Consider the following 27,800-nt stretch of genomic DNA (forward strand, 5'->3'; position numbering starts at 1 on the left):
TTTTGCCCTCAATTTTTTCAAGCATCAAGGATTTCTCCAAAGAATCTGGCCATCTCATTAGGGCCCATATGCAATTCACTTTTTCACCTGAGTTAACTCCTAGGAGATAATTTTTCATTATCCATTTAAAATAAGTTCCCAGCACTTTTCAACTAAAAAAGTACCAAAAAGTAGTTGAAAATCAAAATTGTTTTGAGTATTTTCTTCCTTTCTGGTGGCTTAAAGAGAACCCGAGGTGGGTTTGAAGAATATTATTTGCATACAGAGGCTGGATCTGCCTATACAGCCCAGCCTCTGTTGCTATCCCAAACCCCCCTAAGGTCCCCCTGCACTCTGCAATCCCTCATAAATCACAGCCACGCTGCTGACAAACAGCTTGTCAGAGCTGGCTGTGTTTATCTCTATAGTGTCAGTCTGCTGCTCTCCCCGCCTCCTGCAGAACTCCAGTTCCCGCCTGCATCCCTTCCCTCCCTGCTGATTGGAGGGAAGGGATGGGGGCAGGGACTGGAGCTATGCAGGAGGCGGGGGAGTAGCCGAGACTGACACTACAGATGTAAACACAGCCTCACAGCACGGCTGTGATTTATGGGGGATTGCAGAGTGCAGGGGGTCCTTAGGGGGGTTTGGGATAGCAACAGAGGGTGGGCTGTATAGGCAGATCCAGCCTCTGTAAGCAGATAACATTCTTTAAACACACCTCGGGTTCTCTTTAAAAGGTATTTTATTGGCAAGTTTAAAAATATCAACTTGGAGAAAACTAAGGAGGAAAAGTGAATTGCATATGGGCCTATGTGTGCAAATTATTTCAATTTTAATGGTAGTATCAACCTTTCCAATGAACACTCTGGCCTCTGGTTTGATCTTCTAGTGGTCTAGGAAACTCTCAGTAGCTTTCTCCACACCCACAGTTCAAAAGCAAACATTTTTCTACACATGTCCTTATTTATAGTCCAACATTCACAGCCACATGTTACTACTGGGAAGACCATAGCTTTAACTATTCTAATCTTTGTAGATAAGGTGACATTTCTATCCTTTCGTATCATGGCCAACTTTGCCATAGCTTTCCTCCCAAGTATCTCAAATATACTTTAACTCTAAGAATGTATTTCATTTATTGCAAAGCAGAAAAAGCCATTTTTCTAAGTGTAAAAAGTGACTGATTTACTAAGAAGTCAGATAGGAAAGTAGCCATCGAAGTGTCACCAATGGCATGTGCAAAGATCACATTTTTACTCTAAATTAATCAGAGAAATCTAATTGTTTTATTCAGAAAGGTACTGCTTACCAAGACCAGCAATATAAAGCAGGGAATATACTCTGAATATGGTCACACAGGAAGCAGTTCAGAATTCATTTCCCTTCACCACTCTACAGACTTTAACAAAATAGTCAGCCATTCAGGAAGTTCATAATAATGTGTCAGCTTGACGTGAAAAGGGCCAGAGGGCTGATGGATTGCACCTGCACATCCATTCACTCTCTAATGGCAAGGGTGGCCTTAGCTATTTACCGGATTTGAAAATTACAGAATTGTGTAATTTTCTTTCATAGGATAATTATGTATCTGCTATGCATTTCCATTATTATACAGATCCTCTTCAGATGTTGCCATGAGGAACGTCATCCTTCGTATGGCAGTTATAGTCTACTTTTTTGTCTTTTCAGTATACATTAGTTTGGTACATAAAGAGATAACCAAAACAAATGTGAAAGCTTAGCAGATAATATGCGAGGGAGGCAAAATAGAGGGCAATTTTCTATAAACTGTACTGAGGCTACATACTACATTTAGCCACCCCATCTCCCCCATACCCTGCAGAAGTCTGTCTGACGATGCCAGAACCCCCCCCCCCCCCATTATTCAGCTAACCTCTACCACAGGGGTCCTGCTTTTATACATTCAGTGCAGATCATTGTTGTCCCGTGCAGCCAAGTGAGGAGTAGAGTTGGGCCGAATGGTTCGCCTGCAAACGGTTCCATGCGAACTTCCGTGGTTCGCGTTCGCGTCCCGCAGGCGAACTTTCGCGGAAGTTCAGTTCGCCCCTTTAAGCACCATGAGGGTCAACTTTGACCCTCTACATCACAGTCAGCAGGCCCAGTGTAGCCAATTAGGCTACACTAGCCCCTGGAGCCACTCCCCCCCTACTAAAAGGCAGGCAGCGGCGACCATTACAGTCACTCGTGTGCCTGCATTAGTGAGAGTAGGGCGAGCTGCTGCACACTCTCTCATAGGGAAAGATTAGTTAGGCTTAGCTTGTCCCTGGCTGCATACCTGTTCTGTGAACGCACCACTGCATACCTGTACTGTGAACCCACCACTGTATACCTGTTCAGTGAACCCACCACTGCATACCTGTTCTGTGAACCCACCACTGCATACCTGTACTGTGAATCCACCACTGCATACCTGTTCTGTGAACCCACCACTGCATACCTGTACTGTGAACCCACCACTGCATACCTGTTCAGTGAACCCACCACTGCATACCTGTTCTGTGAACCCACCACTGCATACCTGTACTGTGAACCCACCACTGCATACCTGTTCTGTGAACCCACCACTGCATACCTGTACTGTGAACCCACCACTGCATACCTGTTCTGTGAACCCACCACTGCATACCTGTACTGTGAACCCACCACTGCATACCTGTTCAGTGAACCTGCCACTGCATACCTGTACTGTGAACCCACCACTGCATACTTGTACTGTGAACCCACCACTGCATACCTGTTCTGTGAACCCACCACTGCATACCTGTACTGTGAACCCACCACTGCATACCTGTTCAGTGAACCTGCCACTGCATACCTGTACTGTTCAGTGAACCCGCCACTGCATACCTGTTCTGTTCAGTGAACCCGCCACTGTATACCTGTTCTGTGAACCCACCACTGCATACCTGTACTGTGAACCCACCACTGCATACCTGTTCAGTGAACCCACCACTGCATACCTGTTCTGTGAACCCACCACTGCATACCTGTACTGTGAACCCACCACTGCATACCTGTTCTGTGAACCCACCACTGCATACCTGTACTGTGAACCCACCACTGCATACCTGTCCTGTGAACCCACCACTGCATACCTGTACTGTGAACCCACCACTGCATACCTGTTCAGTGAACCCGCCACTGCATACCTGTACTGTTCAGTGAACCCGCCACTGCATACCTGTTCTGTTCAGTGAACCCGCCACTGTATACCTGTTCTGTTCAGTGAACCCGCCACTGCATACCTGTTCTGTTCTGTGAACCCACCACTGTATACCTGTTCTGTTCAGTGAACCCACCACTGCATACATGTTCTGTTCAGTGAACCCGCCACTGTATACCTGTTCTGTTCAGTGAACCCGCCACTGTATACCTGTTCTGTTCAGTGAACCCGCCACTGCATACCTGTTCTGTTCAGTGAACCCGCCACTGTATACCTGTTCTGTTCAGTGAACCCGCCACTGCATACCTGTTCTGTTCAGTGAACCCGCCACTGCATACCTGTTCTGTTCAGTGAACCCGCCACTGCATACCTGTTCTGTTCAGTGAACAGTTTGGTGTGTCAGTGTGAAGCAGTACCTTAATTACACTACCTGATTGATGTATACACATGCAAGATGTTTTAAAGCACTTTAGGCCTGTCATTTAGCATTCAATATGATTTCTGCCCTTAAATCCAGATTTTTCCCGGGGACTTTTGGCGTGTATCCCACTCCGCCATGCCCCCCTCCAGGTGTTAGACCCCTTGAAACATCTTTTCCATCACTTTTGTGGCCAGCATAAATTTTTTTTTTTCAAAGTTCGCATCCCCATTGAAGTCTATTGCGGTTCGCGAACTTTAACGCGAACCGAACCCTCCGCGGAAGTTCGCGAACCCGGTTCGCGAACCTAAAATCGGAGGTTCGGCCCAACTCTAGTGAGGAGGACATGTCCTGTCAGTTGGAGCAGGCCCCCTTTGCCTCCTCCCTACACACACCCTCCACCCCCCATGACGCTGGGGGTCACAGGAGTTATTGATATGCCCCTGACTGAAGAATATATGGAGGCTGACATTGCTGGCCATCTCCTGACAAGTTCTGCCTACAGCTAACACAGAAGAAACATGTAATGCCTTAGGTCAGAATGGCCGATCATACACCTGGGCACCTGATCTATATACATGCTTTAGCATAGTGATCCAGAACAAGCTGAAAGCATTAGGTAAGCATGAAAAACAACCCCACTATAATTTTCTGAGGATAAAGATTGCCATTGCAGCCTTTATGGTTCTTATTTGTCATATTTAGTGTGTGTTTATGCTGTTTCAAGCAGTTTTCTTTTGTCTTTATAATTTTAGTCCACAGGTGCTCAAGTTCAAGTAGCAGGAGACATGCTGCCCAACTCCACAGAGCGAGCAGTTACTATATCTGGTACCCCCGATGCCATCATCCAGTGTGTTAAGCAGATCTGTGTTGTTATGTTAGAGGTGTGTTTTCTTGTATATCAATGTTATAATGAAGTATACCAAAAAGACATTGGCATTATTTATCATGACCTCGCAAAAAAAAAAAAAGAAATCTGTTTTATCCATTTTGATTTAAGTAAACCCATACCCATACTGCATTAACCACAAGGAGTTCAATATACTGTACAATAATTGTAAAAACAAAGGAAAGAAGAATCAGTGACTGCATAATATTTTATTATATCTAAGTGGCTGGCTGTTTGTATTACAATCTATTGTATTTACTTCTGTTTGATTAAGTTGGGAGATAGTTTTATTTTTCACATATGTTGTAGATTGCACTAATACTCTGCAAAATGCATGGCCAGCTTTTTAAAATGAAAGGAGTAATTGGTTCCTTAAGCATTGTTCAATCTGATTGAACAGTTTACCTAAAATTATCCAATTCTGATTCAAATGTTCCAACAAAGATTTGGCTGTGTAGGAAAGTATTTCTCTGTGTATGTAATTAAAACGTAACGTTTATTGTTTTGTTTTTAAAAAAAGGCTAGGATACACAAACATGAATAAAAAAGTGATCAATGCACAAATTGGTTGGGGAGGAAATAAGAATTCTGTTACAGTAGTACCGAATCACCTCTCTCCCAGCTACTAATAATTAGGTTCATATGTATTGACTTAGACACACATTCTAAATACCAATTACAAAGAAACCCTACATGTTTCACCTCCGAATGGAGGCTTCGTTTGGGGTCTGTACAAGGAAAGTGAGTGCCAAAGTGCTACTGCTATTATTATGTGGTGATTATGCACTATTGATGATCAATGTGCATTAGAATTTCAACACTTTTACAGGGGAAACCTGTGGGGTTTCTTTGTAATTGGCTTTTAGAATGTGTGTCTCCCTTAATACATATAGAGCTAATCATCCTTAGCTGTGAGACAGGAGACTGGCCAGGGCTCAAACAGCCCGCCCCCAATACTACAGTAGCAGAATTCTTATCTCCTCCCCAACTTTTATGTTTGTGTATCCTACTTCTTTTACATGCAAAACAATAAAACTTGAGTTTTAATTATACAAACACAGAGAAATGTTCTCCTATGCAGACAAATCCTTGCTGGAATAATCTGCTTGAAAACAGACACAGGTTGATCATCTCATGTCTGTGACAATGACAAAGATAATACTGGATGACCAGTGTCAGCGGGAAAAAGTTACTCGACAAGATTGAAGATCTTAACATGTTTCTCGCGTATTAAAACCAGCCTGACGGTTTACATTCCACCACCCTCCGGAATTATTTGCATGGCACCATCTACTCACCTGATTTCATACATTCAGATGTCGCTTTTCTAGAAAAGGGGAAGGAATAAACTGCAATTAACTTCTGCTTTGTGTTTTTTACCATATATGAAGGGTATGGAGATTCTACCTGTGCGTTTAGCAACCTTCATATTCCTGGCTGGCAGGAACTAATGTTTTTTTCTTGGAAATTATATTATAACTAGGAAAAAAGTTGCAGACTGCACCATAAAGTTTTATGACAGTTTGCCTACAAGAAAAATGTAGAATAACTTAATCACAATTATAAATCAGTTATTACGTGGATTGTTTTGAATGTTTTAATGTTTTTGTTTTCAACAGTCTCCGCCAAAGGGTGCCACCATTCCATATCGCCCAAAGCCTGCCTCTGGACCTATTATTTTTGCTGGAGGCCAGGTAAGAGCGGATACCATTTTGGCCTCAGCTGGAAATCACACCGTCCTGGCCCAACATCAGCCAGCACCTGTTAGTTTACTCTCTTTTTCCTGGTATAGTATAAGATAACATGTTGTTTGCGAGACTGCTTTCACAAGTAGACCAGTTCACCCCAACTGATTTGCCATTTCACAGTCACTGTAATCCCAATGATCAAGTTATTGGTTTCTTTCTGTTTATAATGAATTCAGTGGTTTTGAAAGCACTGTACATGACCTCTTTCCATTTTAAATTAAGTTACAAATTAATTTACACAATGAATTTGTAATTCTCATCCATCATTCATTTACTACAGAATCTTTAGAAAGTACTGATGTTATAAGACATTCTGTGCTATTATCCAAATCAAGCATTGTTTTAAAATGATCATGAAATAACTAAAGTGATCTTGTAGTGAATTGCTGTGAATAAAACTGGGGGTAGCTGTGCAGCGTACGTTAAAAAGGGGCGCTGGGAAAAAAGGGCGCCGGGTTTTTAACGATAAGCATGGATAACGTTTAAAATTGTATTGTACTGTATTTCGTTTAAAATTAATGTTTTTTAAAGTTATAAATCATTAAATAATGTGCATTAAATCGGCAATTGTAAAAACGTTAATCTTTCGTTTAAATAGTGAAACGTATAATAACGTTTAAAAAAAAAATTACTAAGTAACCCTCCCTGTACCTACCCCTAACCCCTAGACCCCCCTGTTAGTGCCTAAACCTAAGACCCCCCTGTTGGTGCCTAAACCTAAGACCCCCCTGTTAGTGCCTAAACCTAAGACCCCCCTGTTGGTGCCTAAACCTAAGACCCCCCTGTTGGTGCCTAAACCTAAAACCCCCTGTTGGTGCCTAAACCTAAGACCCCCCTGTTGGTGCCTAAACCTAAGACCCCCCTGTTGGTTTTTTCGTTTAAAAATAATGTAAAAAAAAAAAAAAAAAAATTCTGTTTTTCGTTTAAAAATAATGTTTGGGAAAAAATATTGTACTGTTTTTCGTTTAAAAATAATATTTAAAAATGTATAAATCATTAAATAATGTGTAATCATGAGAAACAGTAATAAAACATTAAGTCTCCGGGCGCCGCTTTTAAAACGTTAGTTTTCTCCGGCGCCCTTTTTTCCTATCGGGCGCCCATTAAACGATATTTATTATAGGAGTGAATGGCGGCGCCCGATTTGTCCACTAGCCTCAGGCGCCCGAATTTACTGTTTCCAGCTGTGCATACTATGCAGCCTTACCACTTAAGAATTATTTACCACTACCCAGGCTCTCCTGAGGCCAAGTGGCTTTACACATATGATATGAAAGTTCAGCCACAACCTCAATTATTACTTATTTACCCAAAGCACATCACAGATTTCCCATCTACACTAGTACAGTGGACAGGCAGTGGCCCCATGTGACGGGGAAGGGGCATGCCAGAAGTCAGTTATGATTTTGGACCAAACTTTGTGACCCTCAGAAGAGACTAATAGTGGCATCAAGCAGCAATATTGTGATGATAAGTCTATATTGTATACAGCTTTTACACCAGTTTAAACTTACTACAAAACCGCTTTAAGAAAACACAATTGATCAGGCATGACAGGCTAAGTTGCTTGGTTTAAAATTTACAGGTTGACAAAAGCATAATTAGTATAAAAGGTTTATGCAAGTTTTTTATTTAAATTAGTATACCTCAGCAACAGTTAGTGACATCACTATATACATTATGTAAAAGTACTGTGGAAGATATCAGTACTATATAATGTAAAATACATAATAATAGTAGTAATAATAATACAGTAGAATCTCATAATTATACAGTAGAATCTCATTATAGTAAGCCTCTGGCTATAGTAAACTCAGTCCTCGGGTCCCAACCATGCGCCTGTATGAATATACAATGTATGACCAATTCTAATATAGTAAACTGCTAATATACTGTAGTAAACTACTTGTCCAGGTTCCTTGAAAACTACTATAAAGAGGGTTTACTGTGTTCTCTATCCATTCACATACAATTTGTAATTTGTTTTCTCATCCTGTGAAAAGCTAACCAAGATCTGCCTATTAGCCAATAGCCACTAGCCAGGCCTATAGAAATATATATAAGGAGTAACGATCATATAGTACAATTTTAAAGGATAAAAGAGGTGAAATTAAAGATTGTTCTTTTACTTACCTGGGACTTCTGCCAGCCACCATAGGCTTGTATGTCTATCCCTGTCCTCCTGGGCAGTTTGAAAAGTACAAAGTGAAACGTTTAGTGTATAATTTTCATATTATTAATATTATGTATTTAGATAGTGCTGACATCTTCCAAAGCACTTTACAGAGTACATAGTCATGTCTCTTGCTGGCCTCAGAGGAGCTCACAGTCTAATCTTCCCCATAGTCAAAGAATATTTTCTCTTCCATAGTCCAAGGACAACTAACTTATAAATACTAAAATGTGGGAAAACTGGCATGTCCAGAGGAAACCCATGCAAACATGGGCAGAGTATGCAAACTTAATGTGGATAGTGTCCAAGATTCTGAGGACTCTAGCACTATAAGCCAAGAGTGCTATCCACTCAGCCATCATACTGAAGTTTGTGTTCCTTACTTGTTTTGGTTTTCAGGCCATTACTCAAAGAAGTGGGTTTTATGTGGAACCTAGAATGCTCACCAATGTATATGGCTAAATAAGTAAGTAAAAGAATAACCACATATGCTGCACGTTCACTCACAACTGGGAAACAGAAGCAACCTTCTCCATGATCTGTCCATTGGGGAAATCATGCGATAGTGCACACTTCAAAAGATGTCAGCATTAGTTTACCGAGTGTGCAAATGGAAAAGTGTAGGCTGATTCTCAAGTGAATATTCCACTTAACTCACATGATTTTAAGTAACAGAACTGAGAATGCCATTCCTGATCAATTACTTTATAATACAGTTATCTTTGCAGAAGCACTTTTATAGAATTATATTGATAGACATTTAACTATTATAAATAAAATCTCAAGTGTATCTTATTTACTTGCTGTTTTCCAGGCATTTGCAATTCAGGGGCAGTATGCTATTCCACATCCAGACGTGAGTCCAGAGCATGTCAATAATGTCACACTTAACCTATTTGTTTGCTCTGGGAAGCATTTACTTTCTCTAGAAGGTTTTTCCTGTCACACATACTGAGTCACATGACTTGTTTTTGTAGAAAGTATAGCCGCCCAGATGCAAAATGAAACCTTTACTTCTGTCATTATTTTAATTTTGCATGGATTTAAGTTCCACCTATGTTGTTTTATTATCTATGTTAACTATAACTGGTAGTCACTAGTCATTACACAGAATAACAATAAATATGTAATATATTTCTAATCACTGTATTATCAATTATCATAGTTTAGATAAGAATGTTTCATCCTATATTTTTGTTAATTTGAATAATCCAGTTGTTTTGTTTTATTTTTTTTAAGCAATAGATGGTTTTCTGTACTCTGATATAATTACATTTGATTGGTTAGTTCTAATTTCCCATCCTGCCCTGCAGTTGACCAAGCTTCACCAGTTGGCTATGCAGCATACCCCTTTTACTCCCCTTGGGCAGACCACCCCTGGTTTCCCTGGTACGTACCCATGTCCCCTGAGAATGTCCTTCTTCTTAACACCTTTGTTTTCCCATGGTCATTACATTTCTTTTACTAAATGCAGACAATGACCATTATCCTTTCTTAATCTTTATCATATGCTCCTTGTTTTTGTTTTTGCTGCCTTTTTCACCATATGCTTTATCAGTTTTATTTGCTTCACTTAATTTTATACCATTAACATAAACTAAATCTATCAATGCTATCTATTATAGAAGCTAATATACTCAAGCATATACTAATGCATACTGAATTCCATTTATTATGAAACATGTATGATTGATTAGATTGGTCATCATTTATAAAATTCTGTACACTTTACTACAGGCCTTCCTGTTTTGCAGATTATGGGTTGGTGGATGTAATGATGTGAATTACACATATATTCATGCAGTAGTCATTTAGACGGCTGTTGTATGCTCACTAGAGATGACCAATGTATTTCAGATTGTACCAACTTAATGCAAATGTTGTTGCAATTGTATGCAGCTTGAAATTCAAACAATCGAATCCAATTGGTGATTGGTTCAGTTTCAAACTGTATATAAACTGCAACAAAATTAGCATCAAGTCAAATTAAAGAGAATCTGTAACGTCAAAACGTCCCCTGGGGGTACTCACCTCGGGTGGGGGAAGCCTCAGGATCCTAATGAGGCTTCCCACGCCATCCTCCATCCCTAAGGGGTCTCGCTGCGGCCCTCCGTACAAGATGACGTCATTATTTACCTTCCCGGCTCCTGCGCAGGCGCTCTGACGGCTGTCGGCTCCGAAGTAGGCGGAAATACCCGATCGCCGTCGGGTCTGCTCTACTGCGCAGGCGCAAGTTTCCGGCGCCTGCGCAGTAGAGTGGACCCGACTGAGATCGGGTATTTTCATCTACTTCGGAGCCGAAAGCAGCCACAGCGCCCCCGCTGGAGCCAGCAAAGGTAAATATTGAATTGACAGTCGGGTCTGTCGCTGGCTGTTCGGAGGGCTGCAGCGAGACCCCCGTGGGACAGAGGACGGCGTGGGAAGACTCATTAGGATCCTGAGGCTTCCCCCACCCGAGGTGAGTACCCCCCAGGGGATGTTTTTGATGTTACAGAGTCTCTTTAACATCTAATTGATCATCTGTAAAGCCTATATGTCAGCGGTTGGCAAGTTATTCGACTTGAGGGCCACATGGGGTTCGCAAGTTTGACTGAGAGGGCCTGACCAGAAAAGGAGTGAGTGCCTTGCCGAGAAATGGGTGTGGCTGTAACAGGATGTAGGCAGAGCTAACTGTAATATAACAGTGTAATGCAAAGAGGGCCCAAGTTTTCTCCCAAAATACGGTTAGGCAAAGTGACCCTAAAGGTAGGGCCCTCCCCTGCCATATGCCCGTCACTGCATATGTGTAGGCACTGGAAATATATCTGCAGGGCACATTATGATGTGTAACATAAATTCTGGCAATTGTAGGCAGTGCTGCAGCTGCAAAACTATGAATCTTAGTAGACTTTTATCTCAGCCCCTCCCCCTTCTTCAGCCTATATATAATTTTGTCATATATTGTTAATTATTACCACTGTGTTTGCAGTAGTTATATTTAGTAGTAATTAATAAAGCTGTAGGTGACCTAATTTCACCTGCACTTTGCTTCATATAAACATGTAAAAACAGTAACAAGTGATTGTTAAAGCAGCCACATCATGTAGAGTTAAGGTGGCCATATACTTATAGATTTTCAGCAGATTCGACCATCAGTCAAGTCGAATCTGACAGAAATCTATCTGATGTGTGCCACACACTAGGAACAGATTTCCAATAGATTTCAGAATGAAATCTATTGGAAATCGATCTAAATGCATTATTGGACCATTAGATCCAATGCAACTCTATGGGCCATCGATCTGCTGCCAGCAGCAGATCGACCTACATTGTCCATCCTGTCAGATAGATCAAATCAATTGAAATCAATTGAAATCGGCCGCAAATCGATCGATAGATTTGATAGAATTGATTTCCGATCGATTGATTCCATAGAATTGATCAATCGATCAATGGCTGAAATTGACCAGTGTATGAGCCCCTTAAGGAAAAATCTTGTGCCAGTTTTCTGAGAAGAACAGTAATTGGTCTGATAGAGGTTTGTAGAAATGCAGTTTTATTAATGAACCATTAATGCTATGCAACCAAGCAGACCTTCTTGTCCAGCAATTGAAGAAGGGTCCTATCATCTTATTGCCTGATCACAGCTGCTTCTGTGGCCCTTTTTCTGGCCCCTGTAGGTTAATTTGCAAACAATTCTAAGGCCTTTTTCTCCTAGGAGATAATTTTTCATCTTCTGCTTAAAGGGAATGTCCAAGCAAAATATAAAAATGAGTTTCACTTACCTGGGGCTTCTACCAGCCCCATGCAGCCATCCTGTGCCCTCGTAGTCACTCACTGCTGTTCCAGTCCCTAACTGGCAGCTTTCCGACCTCGGAGGTCGGCGGGACGCATTGCGTACATTTTTACGCATTCCCGCTAGTGCAGGAACATTAACACATACATTTTTACGCGTTACTGGTTCAATGCGTACATTTTTACGCATTGAACCAGTAATGCGTAAAAATGTATGTGTTAATGTTCCTGCACTAGCGGGAATGCGTAAAAATGTATGCAATGCGTCCCGCCGACCTCCGAGGTCGGAAAGCTGCCAGTGGGGGACTGGAACAGCAGTGAGTGACTAGGAGGGCACAGGATGGCTGCATGGGGCTGGTAGAAGCCCCAGGTAAGTGAAACTCATTTTTTTATTTTGCTTGAACCTTCCCTTTAAAGTATCTTTTCAGCACTCTGCAATTGAAAAAATGCCAAAAATATGCAAAAAAGTACTGTCATGATTATTCTTAGAACTTTTTTGCTTGCAAATAGCGTAAAAGCGTATAAGGTGTAAAAATATCACTTAGGAAAAAACTTAGGAGAAAAAGCAAATTGAATAAAGGCCTATTTTCCTGAAAATTCTATCACTTTGATTGAATCTCCTACTAATCAACTTCCTCCAACATGCCTGAATGATCAACTTCTGATCAATTCTGGACAGTTTTTAATTAAAGAAAAAGGTGAGGCAGCATCTTCAACGAGAGGGCAGTGGAGTGAGCAGCAGGGGACTGACAGCCCCATCTATATTGCATCTAGCTATACAGTGCAAGTGGATCAGTCGTGTTCCAAATTCCAATCACAGTTCAACTGAAAATGAAATAAGATTGTGTGGTCAAGATGATAACGTGGACCACCACTACTCAAGCCATTTTCAGTCGTGGAGTGACCTATCACTTGCCAGATCGGGCCATTATAAACCTTTGTATGGCTAGCTTAATTCATATCACTACACACACCACCTCTAGTCTAAAGATTTGGAGGTCCTGGAGTTTACAGTCAGTGTTGTAGAAGAATAAAGGAAATTTATATTAACTTACAAGAAAATGGATAGATAACTCCAGGATCATGTATACTGTTCAAATAATGAAGATGTGCTGTTCAAATAATGAAGAATGTGTAAAGAGCGATTCTAAAGTAATCAAGTTAATCTAATACCACGGCATTTATTTTCTAGAGTCTATTTTACTCTTTCAGTAACTTTACATTGGTACATGCTTGCAGTATAATACTTTTGATGTAGCGTTTATCATGTACACCACTTACAATTTGTCTTTGCAAGAGATGAAAGTGGGTTTAAATCTTAATTTCAAGCAAACCCAAATTTTTAATCCAATTGCTTATTCATCAGAAATGTACATGTATTTGCTGATATGCATTCAGAAATATATGTTCGTTAAGGACCAGGAGATGGGATTCAGCTGAAATGAGTGACTCTCATATCCTGTCTTTGGGAACCTTAGACTCAGGAAGAGTCGCCATACAATAGTAATATACATAAAATGCTGACTACATATTCAAATAACATGTTAGTGTATTCATTCATATTAAACAGCAGATATGCTTTCTTCCATTAGTTCAGATAACGGAAAACATTGCTGATTTAAAAAACTATGGATGTACATGATAAAATGTGTATTTACTGTTCTGTTAATCTATGCTTGCTTTGGGTTGTCCTGTCCTCCTTTTATTAATAGCTATTCCTCTGCTCCTTAATGTTCTTGTAATGAAAACAATAGAATGCATCTCCACCTCCTTACTACACTTTCCCTATAACTGTCTCTTCTCTCCTCTGTAAAACAAATGTATGCAACTTACAGTATTCTCTATTTCCTGCCTCTTCCAATAAACCTTCCTTCCTGGGATGTCTGAAATACCACTAACCCTGTTGATTTAAATTCCACTTGTCTTCATTGTTTATCCTGCCCAATCCCACTATATTTTTCTTTAGTCACAACAGTAATCCTTTCATTGTTTGTTTTCTTTTTGCTCCTATTATTAAATAGGTAATTTTTCTTATGTAAGCAGACAGGGAGTGCAAGTTTAGCTAATGCACCATTAAACTGAAACCTATGTCAGTCAGTTTAATTCCATGGTCCGTTCTGCTTCCTAATTGCTTCAAGTGCCATTTTGTCCAATGCCTTGATGGGTAATCATGCTTACAAGATACGTTCAAAGCTATGCAAACTTTTTACTGTTCCCCATAATAACCTTTTTCATATTGCTGTAAGTTCTGTACTTTTCTTTGCTGCAGTATGACCTTTTTTCATTTTTCTTTACATCTGTGGTACAATGTGCGTTGTTTTATGTGTCCCCTTTTCTTGTAAATTTGCCCATGACTTTTTTTCTCACTGCTTCTCATCTTCACAGGTCTGGATGCCACTTCCCCAACCAGTTCTCATGAACTTACTATTCCAAACGATGTAAGTGAACCGAAATTGTTGCTTTGTAAAAATGAAATACAAGTCAGATGGACAGTGAACATCTAAAATGACATTGGTATAAGTCTAAGCCAAGCACCCTCCACATCACTTATCAATACTAAAAATTAATTTAAAGTCAAATAAAGTAATGAATTCACAGACAAAAATGCTACTAGTAATCTCACTATTTTAAATGTTATTAGTGCATTAGCTTAAAGTGGCCATTTAACTTGAAGCAAACTTGAATTCAATTTTTTAAATTATCTTTGCCTTGTCATAAGTTGAATGCGATGTCCTCTAAAATCTGCATTATTTATCAGTGTGATAAGTGACTTCAAGTTGCAAGAACAGGCTGTCCTACCTTTTGCCCTTATGATGCAGCTCTCCAGGGAAAGAAATGGTACAAGCCGTACCAGCCTCAGCGTTGGCAGTGGCGGCGGCTTTATATGCATACTCACGTGGTGTATATCTCTGTCAGTGCTTCAGACCAAGCCAATATACTGCTCTGTCTCATTGAGATTAATTAATTTATTATCTACTGGGGATTTTACATCTTACATTTCAGTTGATCAGCTCACTATTTTTCTCCCTGGATGTCATCCATGACGACTAGTGTTTTCCATTGTGTGTTATCTCAAACTAACATCTGGTCATCTTGTGCTGTAAATCCTCTGAAGAGGCAGGAATAATCACGAAACTCGTATCAGGCACTTGTAGCATATATACAGTCTTTATCTGTTTTGCTGCATGACAAGTATAGCAGCACTATTTACTTGTATTGGATGTAACAGCCATGTGTCTGACCTTTTAAAACACAGCGTTCAAATATGTCATTTGAGTTGGACCGGCCAAAGCAGATGGCTTTGGTGCACAGGCGGTTCCCGGACCCCAAATTACATCTCCCTCCGAGTTGCGACAACTCGGAGGGGAAATAGGTTTGAACGCCACCAGGGAGTTTTGCGGCAGCAGAGAGAGCTGTCATTCGGCTCTCCCGGCACGCAACTCACCAGTACATGCCTCACTTATATAACATGTATAAGAACCTTAAAGGCAATGTCCAGACATATTACAAAAAAGTGATATTTACTTACCTGGGTCTTCCTGCAGCCCTTTGCAGCCTGCGCAGTACATTCCACACCATGTGCGAGTGATTGACAGTGGCGCTCACGCAGGTGCAGTAGAGGACAACCTCGTGAGGTTGGCCTCTGCACCGGGGGAGACCCTGGGCCGGCGGCTGGGAGCGGAGCTGCTGCGGGGAACATGATGGCTGCAAGGGGCAGCCCCAGGTAAGTAAATGTAATTTTTATATGCCTGGATGTTTCCTTTAACCAGACCTCTCACTCTTTGGGCTCGATTCTCTAAAGCGTGATAACTGCTATCACAGCAGTTATCACGCGATCTGCTGCGCGAAGCTCTGCGCACGCAAATCATTACTCCGTATGATAAAGGAAGGTTTGCGCATGATCACTCACTTGTTGCTATGTTATGACAAGATGTAAAGTCCCAGCACATCTACACTTAGGTCCATAGATATTTTAACAGGGACAACTTTTTTCTAATTTTGGTTCTGTACATTACCACAATGAGTTTTTAAGTGAAACAACTGATGCAGTTGAAGTGCAGACTTTCAGCTTTAATTTAATGGAGTGAACAAAACGATTGCATAAAAATGTAAGGAAACAAAAGCATTTTTTAACACTATCCTTTCATTTTAAGAGTTCAAAAGTAATTGGACAAATTAAATAATTGGAAATAAAATGTTAATTTCTAATACTTGGTTGAAAACCCTTTGCTGGAAATGACAGCCTGAAGTCTTAAACTCATGGACATCACCAGATGCTGGGTTTCCACCCTATTAATGCACTGCCAGGCCTTTACTGCAGCAGCTTTCAGTACTGATTGTTTGTTTGTTTGTGGGACTTTCTGTTTCAAGTTTAGTCTTCAACAAGTGAAATGCATACTCAACTAGGTTAAGATCAGGTTGCTAACTTGGCCATTCAAGTATTTTCCACATGTTTGCTTTAACCTCCCTGGCGGTATATTAAAAACCGCCAGGGGGCAGCGCTGCCGGGTTTTTTTTTTAAATCATGTAGCGAGCCTAGGGCTCGCTACATGATAGCCGCTGCTCAGCGGCATCCCCCCAGCCCTGCCGATCGCCTCCGGCGATAGGCGATCAGGAAATCCCGTTCAAAGAACGGGATTTCCTGGAAGGCTTCCCCCATTGCCATGGCGACGGGGCGGGATGACGTCACCGACGTCATGGACGTCGTGACGTCTAAGGGAGTCCCGATCCACCCCTTAGCGCTGCCTGGCGTTGATAGGCCAGGCAGCGCAGGGGTCTAGGGGGGGCTCTACGGCGGCACGGATAGCGGCGATCGAGCGCGGGGCGGTGGTGATCGGTGTGCTGGCGCAGCTAGCAAAGTGCTAGTGCGTCCAGCAAAAAAAAAATTACAGAAATCGGCCCAGCAGGGCCTGAGAAAACCTCCTGCGCGGCTTACGTTCGGGGTTACCGCCAAGGAGGTTAATAAACTCCTGTGTTGCTTTGGCTGTATGTTCTGGTTCATTGTCCACCTGTATCATAAAACACCGCCCAATCAGTTTTGACTGCATTTGGCTGGAGTTGAGCAGACAGTATGTCTCTAAACACCTCAGAATTCATTTGGCTGCTATTATCCTGTTTCACTATATCAATAAACACTAGTGCACCAGTGCCACTGGCAGCCATGCATACCCAAGCCATCACACTGCCTCCACCGTGTTTTACAGATGATGTGGTATGCTTTGGATAATGAGCTGTTCCATGCCTTCTACATACTTTTTTCTTGCCATCATTCTGGTAGAGGTCGTTCTTGGTTCTATTTGTCCAAAGAATGTTTTTCTAGAACTGTGTTGGCTTGTTTAGATGTTCTTTAGCAAAGTCCAATCTAGCCTTTATATTCTTGAAGCTTATGAGTGGCTTGCACCATGCAGTACACCCTCTGTATTTACTTTCATGCAGTCTTCACTTTATAGTAGACTTGGATATCGATATGGCTACCTCCTGAAGGCTGTTGTGAACGGGTTTCTCTTCAGTATGGAAATTAATTTGTGATCATGCACCACTGTTGTTTTTCATGTATGGCCATATCATTTTGCATTGCTGAGTTCACCAGTGATCGCTTTCTTTCTCAGGGTGTGCCAAACTGTAGATTTTGCCGCTGGTAATATTGCAGCAAATTCTTGGATTTTTTTTCTTTTTTTCACAGCTTAACCTTCCTGGCGGTAAGCCCGAGCTGAGCTCGGGCTATGCCGCCGGAAGGCACCGCTCAGGCCCCGCTGGGCCGATTTGCATAATTTTTTTTTTTTGCTGCACGCAGCTAGCACTTTGTTAGCTGCGTGCAGTGCCCGATCGCCGCTGCTACCCGCCGATCCGCCGCTATCCATCGTGCTGCAGCTGCCCCCCCCCCAGACCCCGTGCGCTGCCTGGCCAATCAGTGCCAGGCAGCTCTATGGGGTGGATCGGAATCCCCTATGACGTCACAACGTTGTTGACGTCGGTGACGTCATCCCGCCCCGTCGCCATGGCGACGGGGAAGCCCTCCAGGAGATCCCGTTCTTTGAACGGGATCTCCTGATCGCCGATCGCCGGCGGCGATCGGAGGGGCTGGGGGGATGCCGCTGAGCAGCGGCTATCATGTAGCGAGACTTTGTCTCGCTACATGAAAAAAAAAATTAAAAAAAAAGATTTGCTGCCCCCTGGCGATTTTTTAGCAAACCGCCAGGAGGGTTAAAGAGAACCTGAACTGAAAAGTAAAAGTCAAAATAAATATAAACACATCATACTTATCTCCTGTGTTGTCTACTCCTCAATCTCTTTCTCCTCTCCTGCGTCCTGTTCCTCCATTGTGATCAATGGAATTCTCCGTCCTCCATTTTGAAAATGGCCATTACCCCATAACAGCATCCTGGTCAGCACACTGTTAAACTGTAATATAGCCCACATGAGCCATAAGGAAGCATGGACATTATCTTGCACATTCAGTTATAACTGACAGCAACTGGTATATTTCAGTTCTGACAAAATATTGTCAGAACTGGAAGGGATCACTGTAAGAAGAAAATGGTGAGTCTCTGAGAAGAACTGATGGTGAGGTAAGTATGTAATATTAATTTGCAGATACATTATGTGTTTATTTTTAAGAATTTTACTCAATTCAGGTTCCCTTTAAGGATGGCTTCTTTTACCTGCATGGAGTGCTCCTTTGACCGCATGTTGTCTGTTCATATCAAAATCTTCCACATGCAAGCACCACACCTCAAATAAAGTCCAGGCCTTTTATCAGGTTAATTGATAATTACATAACTACAGACTTGCCCATACCTGCTTATGAAATAGCCTTTGAGTCAATTGTCCAATTACTTTTGAGCCCCTGTAATGAAGGGATTGTATAAAAAAAGCTTTCGTTTTCTAAAATTTTTATTCAATCATTGTGCTTGATTCATTAAACCATGATAACTGATATCATGGTCGCGCCAGCGTTTTTGCATGCGTAAAGATTTTTGCATGCAATCGCAAATTTTCTGCGCGCAATCGCACATTTTTGTGTGAAAATCGTTATGAGAGTTATGACGCGCGCAAAACGATAGCGCGACCATGATATCAGTTATCACGGTTTAGTGAATCAAGCCCATCTTGTACACCCCACTGAATTAAAGCTGCAAGTCTTCACCTCTGAGTTGTTTTAATTAAAATTCATTGCGCTAATGTACAGAACCAAAATTAGAAAAAAGTTGTCTCTGCCCAAATATTTATGGACCTAACTGTATTTACATTTAGTTATTGTTATGCTGTTGTACTATTCAAAACGACAAATAAACGTTTCCTGCTATTTTAAATGAAATTCAGTAGATGGATTTTGTTCACTCAGTATGCTGTGTTATGTTAGATGGCCTTATAAATAGGTATTTATTGCATTTATTCTTTTTACATCATCTGGTGGACTGTACATCCACATACCTATCCTGTTTTGGTGTAATTAACCAAATAAAATGTCACTGTCTCCCTTATATAATCTGTCATGATAGCTTTTGGAGGGGCACTGAGGATTGGGTGAGTTTTGTTCTTGCCTTTCTTCTTGATAATATATTTAACTCACTATTCACAAAAAGTGTATACCCAGCTCAAATTAGTTGTTGGATATATTGTTCATATCTGATGGCAATGGCAATAAGGTGTGTATTGTACTTTTCATAAAGAGTAAAGTAACATCACCCTCAACAGCTGCCCTCTTCTGTATGCCGTGCCAGGTCCAGATATGAATTCCTTAGGGCTAGGAGAAATCACTTACAATATTCTAGTTTAACCACTTAAGTACCAGGGGTCTCTGCCCCCTTAAAGAGTAGCTGTTAGGTATAAGGTCTCAGAGAAAATAAACACATATATCAGTAGCTAAATATAGGCTGTACTTACATTACATATGCATTTCACTGTCCACGTTTGGATTTCACAGAATTTTTATATAGTATATGCAGAGAATGATGCGCCTGACAGCTCATGGCAGGTTCCATGTTTGTCTGTCTCCTATGAAGCCAAATGTGTCGTCATGTCCTCCCTGCTTCCTGATCACAGAAAAGCTCGTACTGAATAACACTAGTGTGCAGTGAATATTAATTAGCCATGTGGCTAGGAACAATAGCGGACTCCTGCAGTGTACTCTGCCGGGAGATTTATCAGTGCTGTGCGCTGGACTGAGTTACATGCTATTGTTATTTGACACAGTAACTTCTCATTAGCAGCCGAGGGGAGAGCCCCAGAATGCTTTGCAGTATGGTATGCGGCTTGCGTCTTCTTAAGAGCTTGGGAATAACAGCATTGCTGATAAGCACACATCAAATGTAAGAGAGATTTTTATCTTCAGTAATGCCTTTTTGGCTTCCTTCTAAACTGTTTAACACAGGAAAATAGAGGTTTAAATTAGCTTTTGTAGCCTGACAGTTACTCTTTAAGGACCAGAGACTGCTGGTACAGAAACAGGGGAATCCCAATGGATAATGACGAATCTCCGCACATACCCGCCGCAATTGCCATCACCACCGCACGTTGGGAACCTGGGCCACCCACTCTGCCGTCTCCATGATGGCAGAGTTCCTGTGAGCCGGTCAGGAGCCGCTTTCATTGGCTCCTGACCCTGTCTTTCAATCTAAGCCAATGGGAGTTGCTTACATTGAAAGACAGGGCCAGGAGCCAATGAAATTGGCTCCTGACCCGCTCACAGGGCTCTGCCGTCATAGAGACAGGCAGAGCAAGTGAGCTGCGACAGGAAACGGCGGGGATTCAGCGGCGAGATCGTCAAGAGTGACGAAAATGGCGGATGCGCGCAGCAGCAGCTGATTCAAATCTACGCCCTGCCAGCCAGCCAGGAAACCACCAAAACAGGGCATAGATTTCAATCATGGTGGTCCTTAAGTAGTTAATAGAGGAGTTTGGAGTATTTGAAAATTCTGAGGTCAGGGTGGTCAGGAGACAAAAGCCTGAGTAGAAAACATACTCAACTGCTTCACACTTACAAAAATGAAACAATGCGGGCATTACCTCCATCACTACATATAGTCTGGAATATGTTCACGCTGTCTTTCTACCAGTTCGATCCTTGTTATTGAGGATATAGCTGGCTTCCATTACACGGCTCCTATAAATATGAGCCTCATACCTGCAGGTATTGCAGCATCCATGCACAGTCATGTGTAGCTGTTTCTTATTGTAATGGCAACTCTTTTTCCATTAAAGATAATGAGCTGGAACACATGCAGTGTGGTAGACCTTGCAACTTGCACATGTTCAATTAGACACCCAAGTTTGCAGGGCCACTACCTATATCTCCAACATGTCCAGTTTCATCAGGTAGACATGTTCTACTTATTTCAGGGTTTAGTAATTGTGTTTATCCTTGGGGGAGGGGAAGATGTTCATAGATTACTGTTACATAGGAGTGGACATTAAAGGGAACCTGTACTGAGTAAAATTATTTAAAATAAACACATGAGGTAACTTCAAATGAACATTAGATAGTTACCTCGCCATCAGTTCCGCTCAGAAGCTCACCATTTTCTTCTGACAATGATTCCTTCCAGTTCTGACAACATTTTGTCAGAACTGAAATATATCAGTTGCTGTCAGTTATATATCAGTTGCTGTCAGTTACAGCTGAGAGGAGAACTGATGTGTCCATGTTTCCCTATGGCTCAAGTGGGCGATGTTACAGTTTAACTGTGTGCTGACCAGAAAGCTGTTATGGTGTAATGGCCATTTTCAAAATGGAGGACGGAGAATTCCATTGATCACAGTGGACAAACAGGACACAGGAGAGGAGAAAGAGATTGAGGAGTAGACTACACAGGAGGTAAGTATGACTTGTGTATGTTTATTTTGACTTTTCATTTTCAGTTCAGGTGTTCTTTAACGTTGGGTACATGTTCTCCCTATGGGCTCAATGCAAAATGGAGTTAAATACTTTTTTACTGTTTTGAATTGCTGGTCATTTTGTGTTTTGTGTCAGATTCCTACAGTAGTGTTACTTGGGGGGGGGGGGGTATGCTCTCTTTTTGAGTTTTTTTACGTTTATTGTCTATTGTGGGATTGACTATAGGTACGTACACACGTCCAACTTTTTCTAACAACTTGTCGTCTGACTTGTCATTTGAATGACATGTTGGACGTGTGTACGCACTGTTGAACGACCGATAACAGCCGGATTGCCCAATCCGCTCGGTGCATCCATTGGACCAACTGTCGTTCAAATGACTGTTAGGTCTGTACATGCGTACAAATGACTTTTAGTCGTTTGTCCAACTAATAGACGTTCAAACAAAAAGTCGTTTGATCAGTCATTTAATCTAGTCCATTGTTCTATCCAGTTCATTATCCTTTATCAAGTTGGTTAAATGACATGTAAATTAGGTAAATTAGCATATCAGCCGCTTTGTTGGTCAGTGTGTACATGATGTCTGCAAGACTTGCTGTTTGCACTTCAAGTCGTCCAAACAATCAGTTAAAACGACAATCAGGCGTAAAGTTGGACGTGTGTACGCACCATAAGTGTGCCCCAAGATCTGAATGTATCCTTCATCTTAGTTTGGCAGTAAAACTGTGAGACACATAGTAATGCCATGTTACGTTTCTATAATGGCTATAAATAAGGATAGATGGAAGTGTGAGAAGTGTTAGCTATTTGTATGACGCCTATTTGAAGAAAGAATTTACCAAGAAAACAAAAAGAGTATCCAGTCCTAGCCAAAGGACACAAAATCGCAAGAGGAATACCAATGTGCATACTGTGTATTTTATTGAAGGTCGTGCTCTTAGAAGAAAATCAACTATAATTGAAATTAATTAAAATAAAGCACGTGGAGACCCCACCAAACTTATGAGTGCAAGTGAAGGTAATATACATGTTTCTTACATCAAAGCATAAGCATAATCATTAGCAACCAATCATAATAAATAGGCTGTCCTAAAACACAGTAAAGATCACTACCGGTAACTGCTAAAGTGCTGATTGTGATAAACCCACAATAGTGGCAAGCCAGTACCAGTGTGTATTGATGTCTTTTGAAATACTGTGCTTATCAAATGTTTCTATTTCTGAAGCTTCCCCATTTACTTGCAAATTGGACCTGAAAAATGTCCCTCTGCATCCTTATTATCTCTGTACTGATTGTTATGATGCCAGCATACTTAGGACTTAGTCTTGTATCTATCAATAAGTCTGAAATCAATACTGCAGTTACGTTGCACCATTAATCATCATCACATTTTAGCCACATTTAAAGAAATGCTAAACTTTGTTAACAGATTAATACAAAATATATAAGTGTCTTTATTTCTGAATTTAAACTAACAAAAGCGATCAATAAAGAATTTAATATCAAAAGAACCTTGACCAGTCAAGTTAGAAAATTTCCATGGACTGCAATAATATAATGTGTTTTTGATAGTTTGCAAACAAATTTCATAGACTTTTGAAGTATGTGCATTTCATTTCATGTGCTTATCTCTTGGTACAACTTTCTTCACAACACAATCACCCCATGTGTGTTACTGCGATCATTGATTTTCTATTGACTGTTAATACTTAAGTGCTCACACCCAGTGACCAGCAAGCAACAAATGTTAATTCAACATTTAGAAACGAAAACCAGAGTGTTGATGGGCTATATTTTGAAATCTTAACTGCTCTGCCAATATTAGCTACACATTTTTATTTTCTTGATCACTTTTTACTCACTATGTTTCTGCCTATTCACACCAGATGGGCAACATGGTGGGGTAGTGATTAGCACTCTCGCCTTGCAGTGCTGGGTCCAGGGTTCAAATCCCAGCCAGGGCACAATCTGGATGCAGTTTGTATGTTCTCCGCATGTCTGTGTGGGTTTCCTCTGCTCACTCTGATTTCCTCCCACATCCCAAAAACATACTGTCAAGTTAATTGGCTTCCCTTTACATTGGCCCTAGACTATGATACATAAACTACATGATACTTACATATAAATATGCCTATGGTAGGGATGAGATTGTAAGCCCATCTGAGGGACAGTTAACTGAAAATATACTATGTACAGCGCTGCAGAAAAAGTTAGTGTTATATAAATACTAATAATAATAATATGTTGCACTTCATAGTATTACATAACACAGTAATATAAAACACACTGGACTTTTCCACTTTTACCAGTGGTATGTTTTAATTTAGAGGGAATCCGAGGTGAGAGTGATATGGAGACTGCCAGAATTATTTATTTTTAAACAATACAAGTTGCCTGGCTGTCCCCCTGATCCTGGGCCTCTCATACTTTTTAGCCATAGACCCTGAAAAGCATGCAGATCAGGTACTCTGGCTGAAGTCTGATTGGAATAGCCACATGCTTGTTTCAGGGTTGTGACTCAGACACTACTGATGCCAGAAGATCAACAGGACTGCCAGGCAATTGGTATTATAGGGACATATATATATCATTTTCCATATCACTCTCACTTCAGGATCACTTTAGGTGTGCTGTAGAGTGTGCCCTGACAAAGGTTCCACATGTCATATTCTGATACATTGCGCCTCTTCATCCTTCATAAATAATAGGAATGAGACCATAGCACACAACTTGTTTGCTTGCAATAAGCCATTGCATGTTCTGTGTGATGTGAATTCATTCTTAAGTAATTGTAGCAATATTGTAATTTAGATTGTTATTATCTTTCAGCTAATAGGCTGCATCATTGGGCGACAAGGCAGCAAGATAAATGAAATCAGACAGATGTCAGGAGCACAGATCAAGATTGCAAATGCATCAGAAGGCAATGGAGAAAGACAAGTCACAATCACAGGATCTCCAGCAAATATCAGCTTAGCACAGTACCTCATTAATGCCAGGTAAGTGTTCTACTTCAGCTGTCCTATTAATAACCCCCACTTTTCCTAACACTCTATTAACCCTGTATAGTAACTTCTATATAATATACTGCACATACTTGCAAAACTTTGGTAAAAGTCAGTAGTCTTGCTTTAGCAAAAACAATATTTTTTTATTTTACATTCAGAAGTATAAATAAAGGCTATTCCCTAAATTATTCTCTAATTAGAGAAGTGTAAATTTTAAGTTAAAGAAAATAACACTGTCTGTAACGTCTGTAAAGCTTAAGAGATATAAGGCAATATAACTGTAATATAATACAAATAAACTCAGGTACAACAAGAGCCCAACTGGTGTAGTACGTTCAAGTGAAAGAAGAGTCTTGAGATAAGAATCTTGAGATATATTGAGATAAGATGGCACTCACAAGAAAAGGTTGCAAGCAGGGCAACCAAACAATTAGGCCTGTGGAGAATGACGATCCTCATTCAGTAGCAACAGGTCTCTCTGTGCTTGTTGGTTCCTCTCTATTAAACTATGGACTGATCCCACCAGCTGGGATGCTGCCCAAATTGGTATAGCATACTACAGGAGAAATAGGCCCCCAGAAAAAATATAGAGGATAATAGGGTGGCTTACCTCAAAGATGACTCTAGTGACATCTCTGAGGTAAACCACCTCTTATTTCTGAGTTTTATCGCTTTTAAGGTGTTTTATTTTTTCTGGGGGCCTCTTTCTCCTGTACTGCCTGGGAAAGCATAATCATTAACTATAGTAGATCCCTATAATTTCTTATTGCCCTATGCTTGGTTTTGATGAACATGTTAAAGAAGTACTCCAGCTCAAGTAGTTATGTGGACTGAAACAGACAGGGCTGATGTGCAACTCTCAGTTACCTTTGTTCCCCAAAGTTAGTGATAAGCTCTGATGGTCGTGTGCCAAGTATTTTACAACTTATACATTTTTACATCTGTATCTGCTGAGGTCTTGAATTGTTTTGTCATCATTTCTAAAAAATAATTTTGCACATTTACATTTCCTTCAGTTTGAATTTTCAACATGTTAATAAGCTGATAAAAACAATGAAAAAAATCCCTATTTTATTTTATCTTTTTACTACATTTTCCACCATATTTATTACATGAACATACATTTATAGCACTTTCTTGTGTGAAACGTTTCTCATTGCATTTCAGCAAGTGCTTCAAATTAGTCTTTTTCTAACAATACACATAAGCAGTGTTAGGGAAAAAAAACTTGAAAGACATAAAAGTGGGTTGACAATTGCATTTATTTATTTCTATTCTTTATGCAATTCTGATTTAGCTCCACAGAGAGTGTCTTTTGGTTGAGTTTTTGTGTATGGAACTTTTCATCAGTGAAAAAATGCCCCCCCCCCCCCCCTCCACAATAAATAAATACATAGAAATAAATGATCATTTAGGTCTGCAAATGCCAGACCATTATATAGCCTGTGGATTGGAGCACTTCCTAATTCCACACAAGGTACACATTGCCTGAGGTATGAAGGTGGATTTGCTCAGTGCAGGGTATTTAGGCGTATCCACTTGCTGTAGCATTATTGTGTTGGGGCAGTGAAAGCGTGAGGTGGTAGTGGGGAAGAGCTGAGCCACAGACGTGCCACAGAGACAATTCCAGGGAATCCATATCGCTGAATTAGAAAAATGTAATTTTTTCTTTTTTATTTAAATAAAAACACTTTTTTCACATTTATTTTACACGCAAGCATTCTATTTTGGCTTTTCTACCCTTTTTTACCATTAACTGAAGAGGCACATTTTTGCTAGTCTTCTATAAAGCTATACCTCAGATTAATATGTTTACAGACGTAAAATAAGAACAAGATCTGTGCCTTCATCTTGTAATGCAATGGCAGGAAAACAGACAACAAGACCAATTTAATGTAAAATGAACATTACATTCCAGACTTGTTATGAAAAATAAAAATCAGCTTGTGCACAATAGACACCGCATCTGCTTGACTGAATAGGAAGACCAGTAATACTCATGTTGCTGACATGGATCAGACTAGTAATGTATTATGTTAACAGTCAGGTTTATTTTCAGTAAAATAATTGCTCATTATGATACACCAAAAATGCTAAAATTCTTTGCATGAAAGGGATATTTAAACAAATATAAGCTGAGCTGATGATCTAAAATACTGTTGTTCTCAATGAACATGCAAGTCTGTGGATTGGATGCACTCATTCTGATTTATATAATGTATTGTATTATTCTATGGTAACACCTTCTGAACGTTTATGTATCCAGATGTCACTTACATGTAATAACTACTTATCAATATAAGCTCATAGTATACTGATTTAATGGTTAGCACAGCTACTGGATTTCATTCTCTTTGTGGTCTGTAGTAGAAAGTATATTATACTACTCACATGTCCTGAAGGAATTAATTCTGATTCCATTAACTCAAGCCTGTATACAATTAGTGAAGGTAAACATGTCTTCACATCTTCCAGCCACTAGATGGTGTAGATGGTGCAGTTGGTGGAAGGATAGAAGGGCTCTATTCTGTTTTAAATGATAATCCATTGTACTATCTAAAACTACATTTTCCAGTTGTTGGCAGATGAGAAACCTTCTTTCCTTGCTGTAAGTTCCCAGGCCAGAGTCATCAGAAGACTACGGCAGGGCAGGTGAATAGTATTACTAATATTTAGTATTTACAGTATATATCGCCAACATATTCTGCAGCGCTGAGTATATAGTCTTGATACTAACTGTCCCTCATTGGGACTCACAATCTAATCCCTACCATAGTTATATGTCCAT

General features: G+C 40.6%; 1 protein-coding gene across 12 annotated transcripts in view; it reads left to right on the top strand.

Annotated features, from left to right (window-relative positions):
* LOC137518602 (poly(rC)-binding protein 3-like) overlaps positions 1-27,800 on the top strand; it is a 1,088,021-nt gene that overhangs the window by 1,042,532 nt on the left and 17,689 nt on the right. For 11 of the 12 annotated variants that reach the window (XM_068236676.1, XM_068236680.1, XM_068236679.1 and 8 more), the window contains 6 exons: positions 4,337-4,465; positions 6,090-6,233; positions 9,206-9,247; positions 9,705-9,780; positions 14,551-14,603; positions 24,834-25,003. In XM_068236676.1, the coding sequence (XP_068092777.1) occupies positions 4,337-4,465; positions 6,090-6,233; positions 9,206-9,247; positions 9,705-9,780; positions 14,551-14,603; positions 24,834-25,003 (614 nt within the window). Of the gene's footprint in view, positions 1-4,336; positions 4,466-6,089; positions 6,234-9,205; positions 9,248-9,704; positions 9,781-14,550; positions 14,604-24,833; positions 25,008-27,800 lie in introns of those variants that run through there. The other variant, XM_068236687.1, reaches the window with a different exon arrangement.

This window comes from Hyperolius riggenbachi, chromosome 5 (genome assembly GCF_040937935.1).
Source record: "Hyperolius riggenbachi isolate aHypRig1 chromosome 5, aHypRig1.pri, whole genome shotgun sequence".
In the NCBI taxonomy this organism is placed as follows: Eukaryota; Metazoa; Chordata; class Amphibia; order Anura; family Hyperoliidae; genus Hyperolius; species Hyperolius riggenbachi.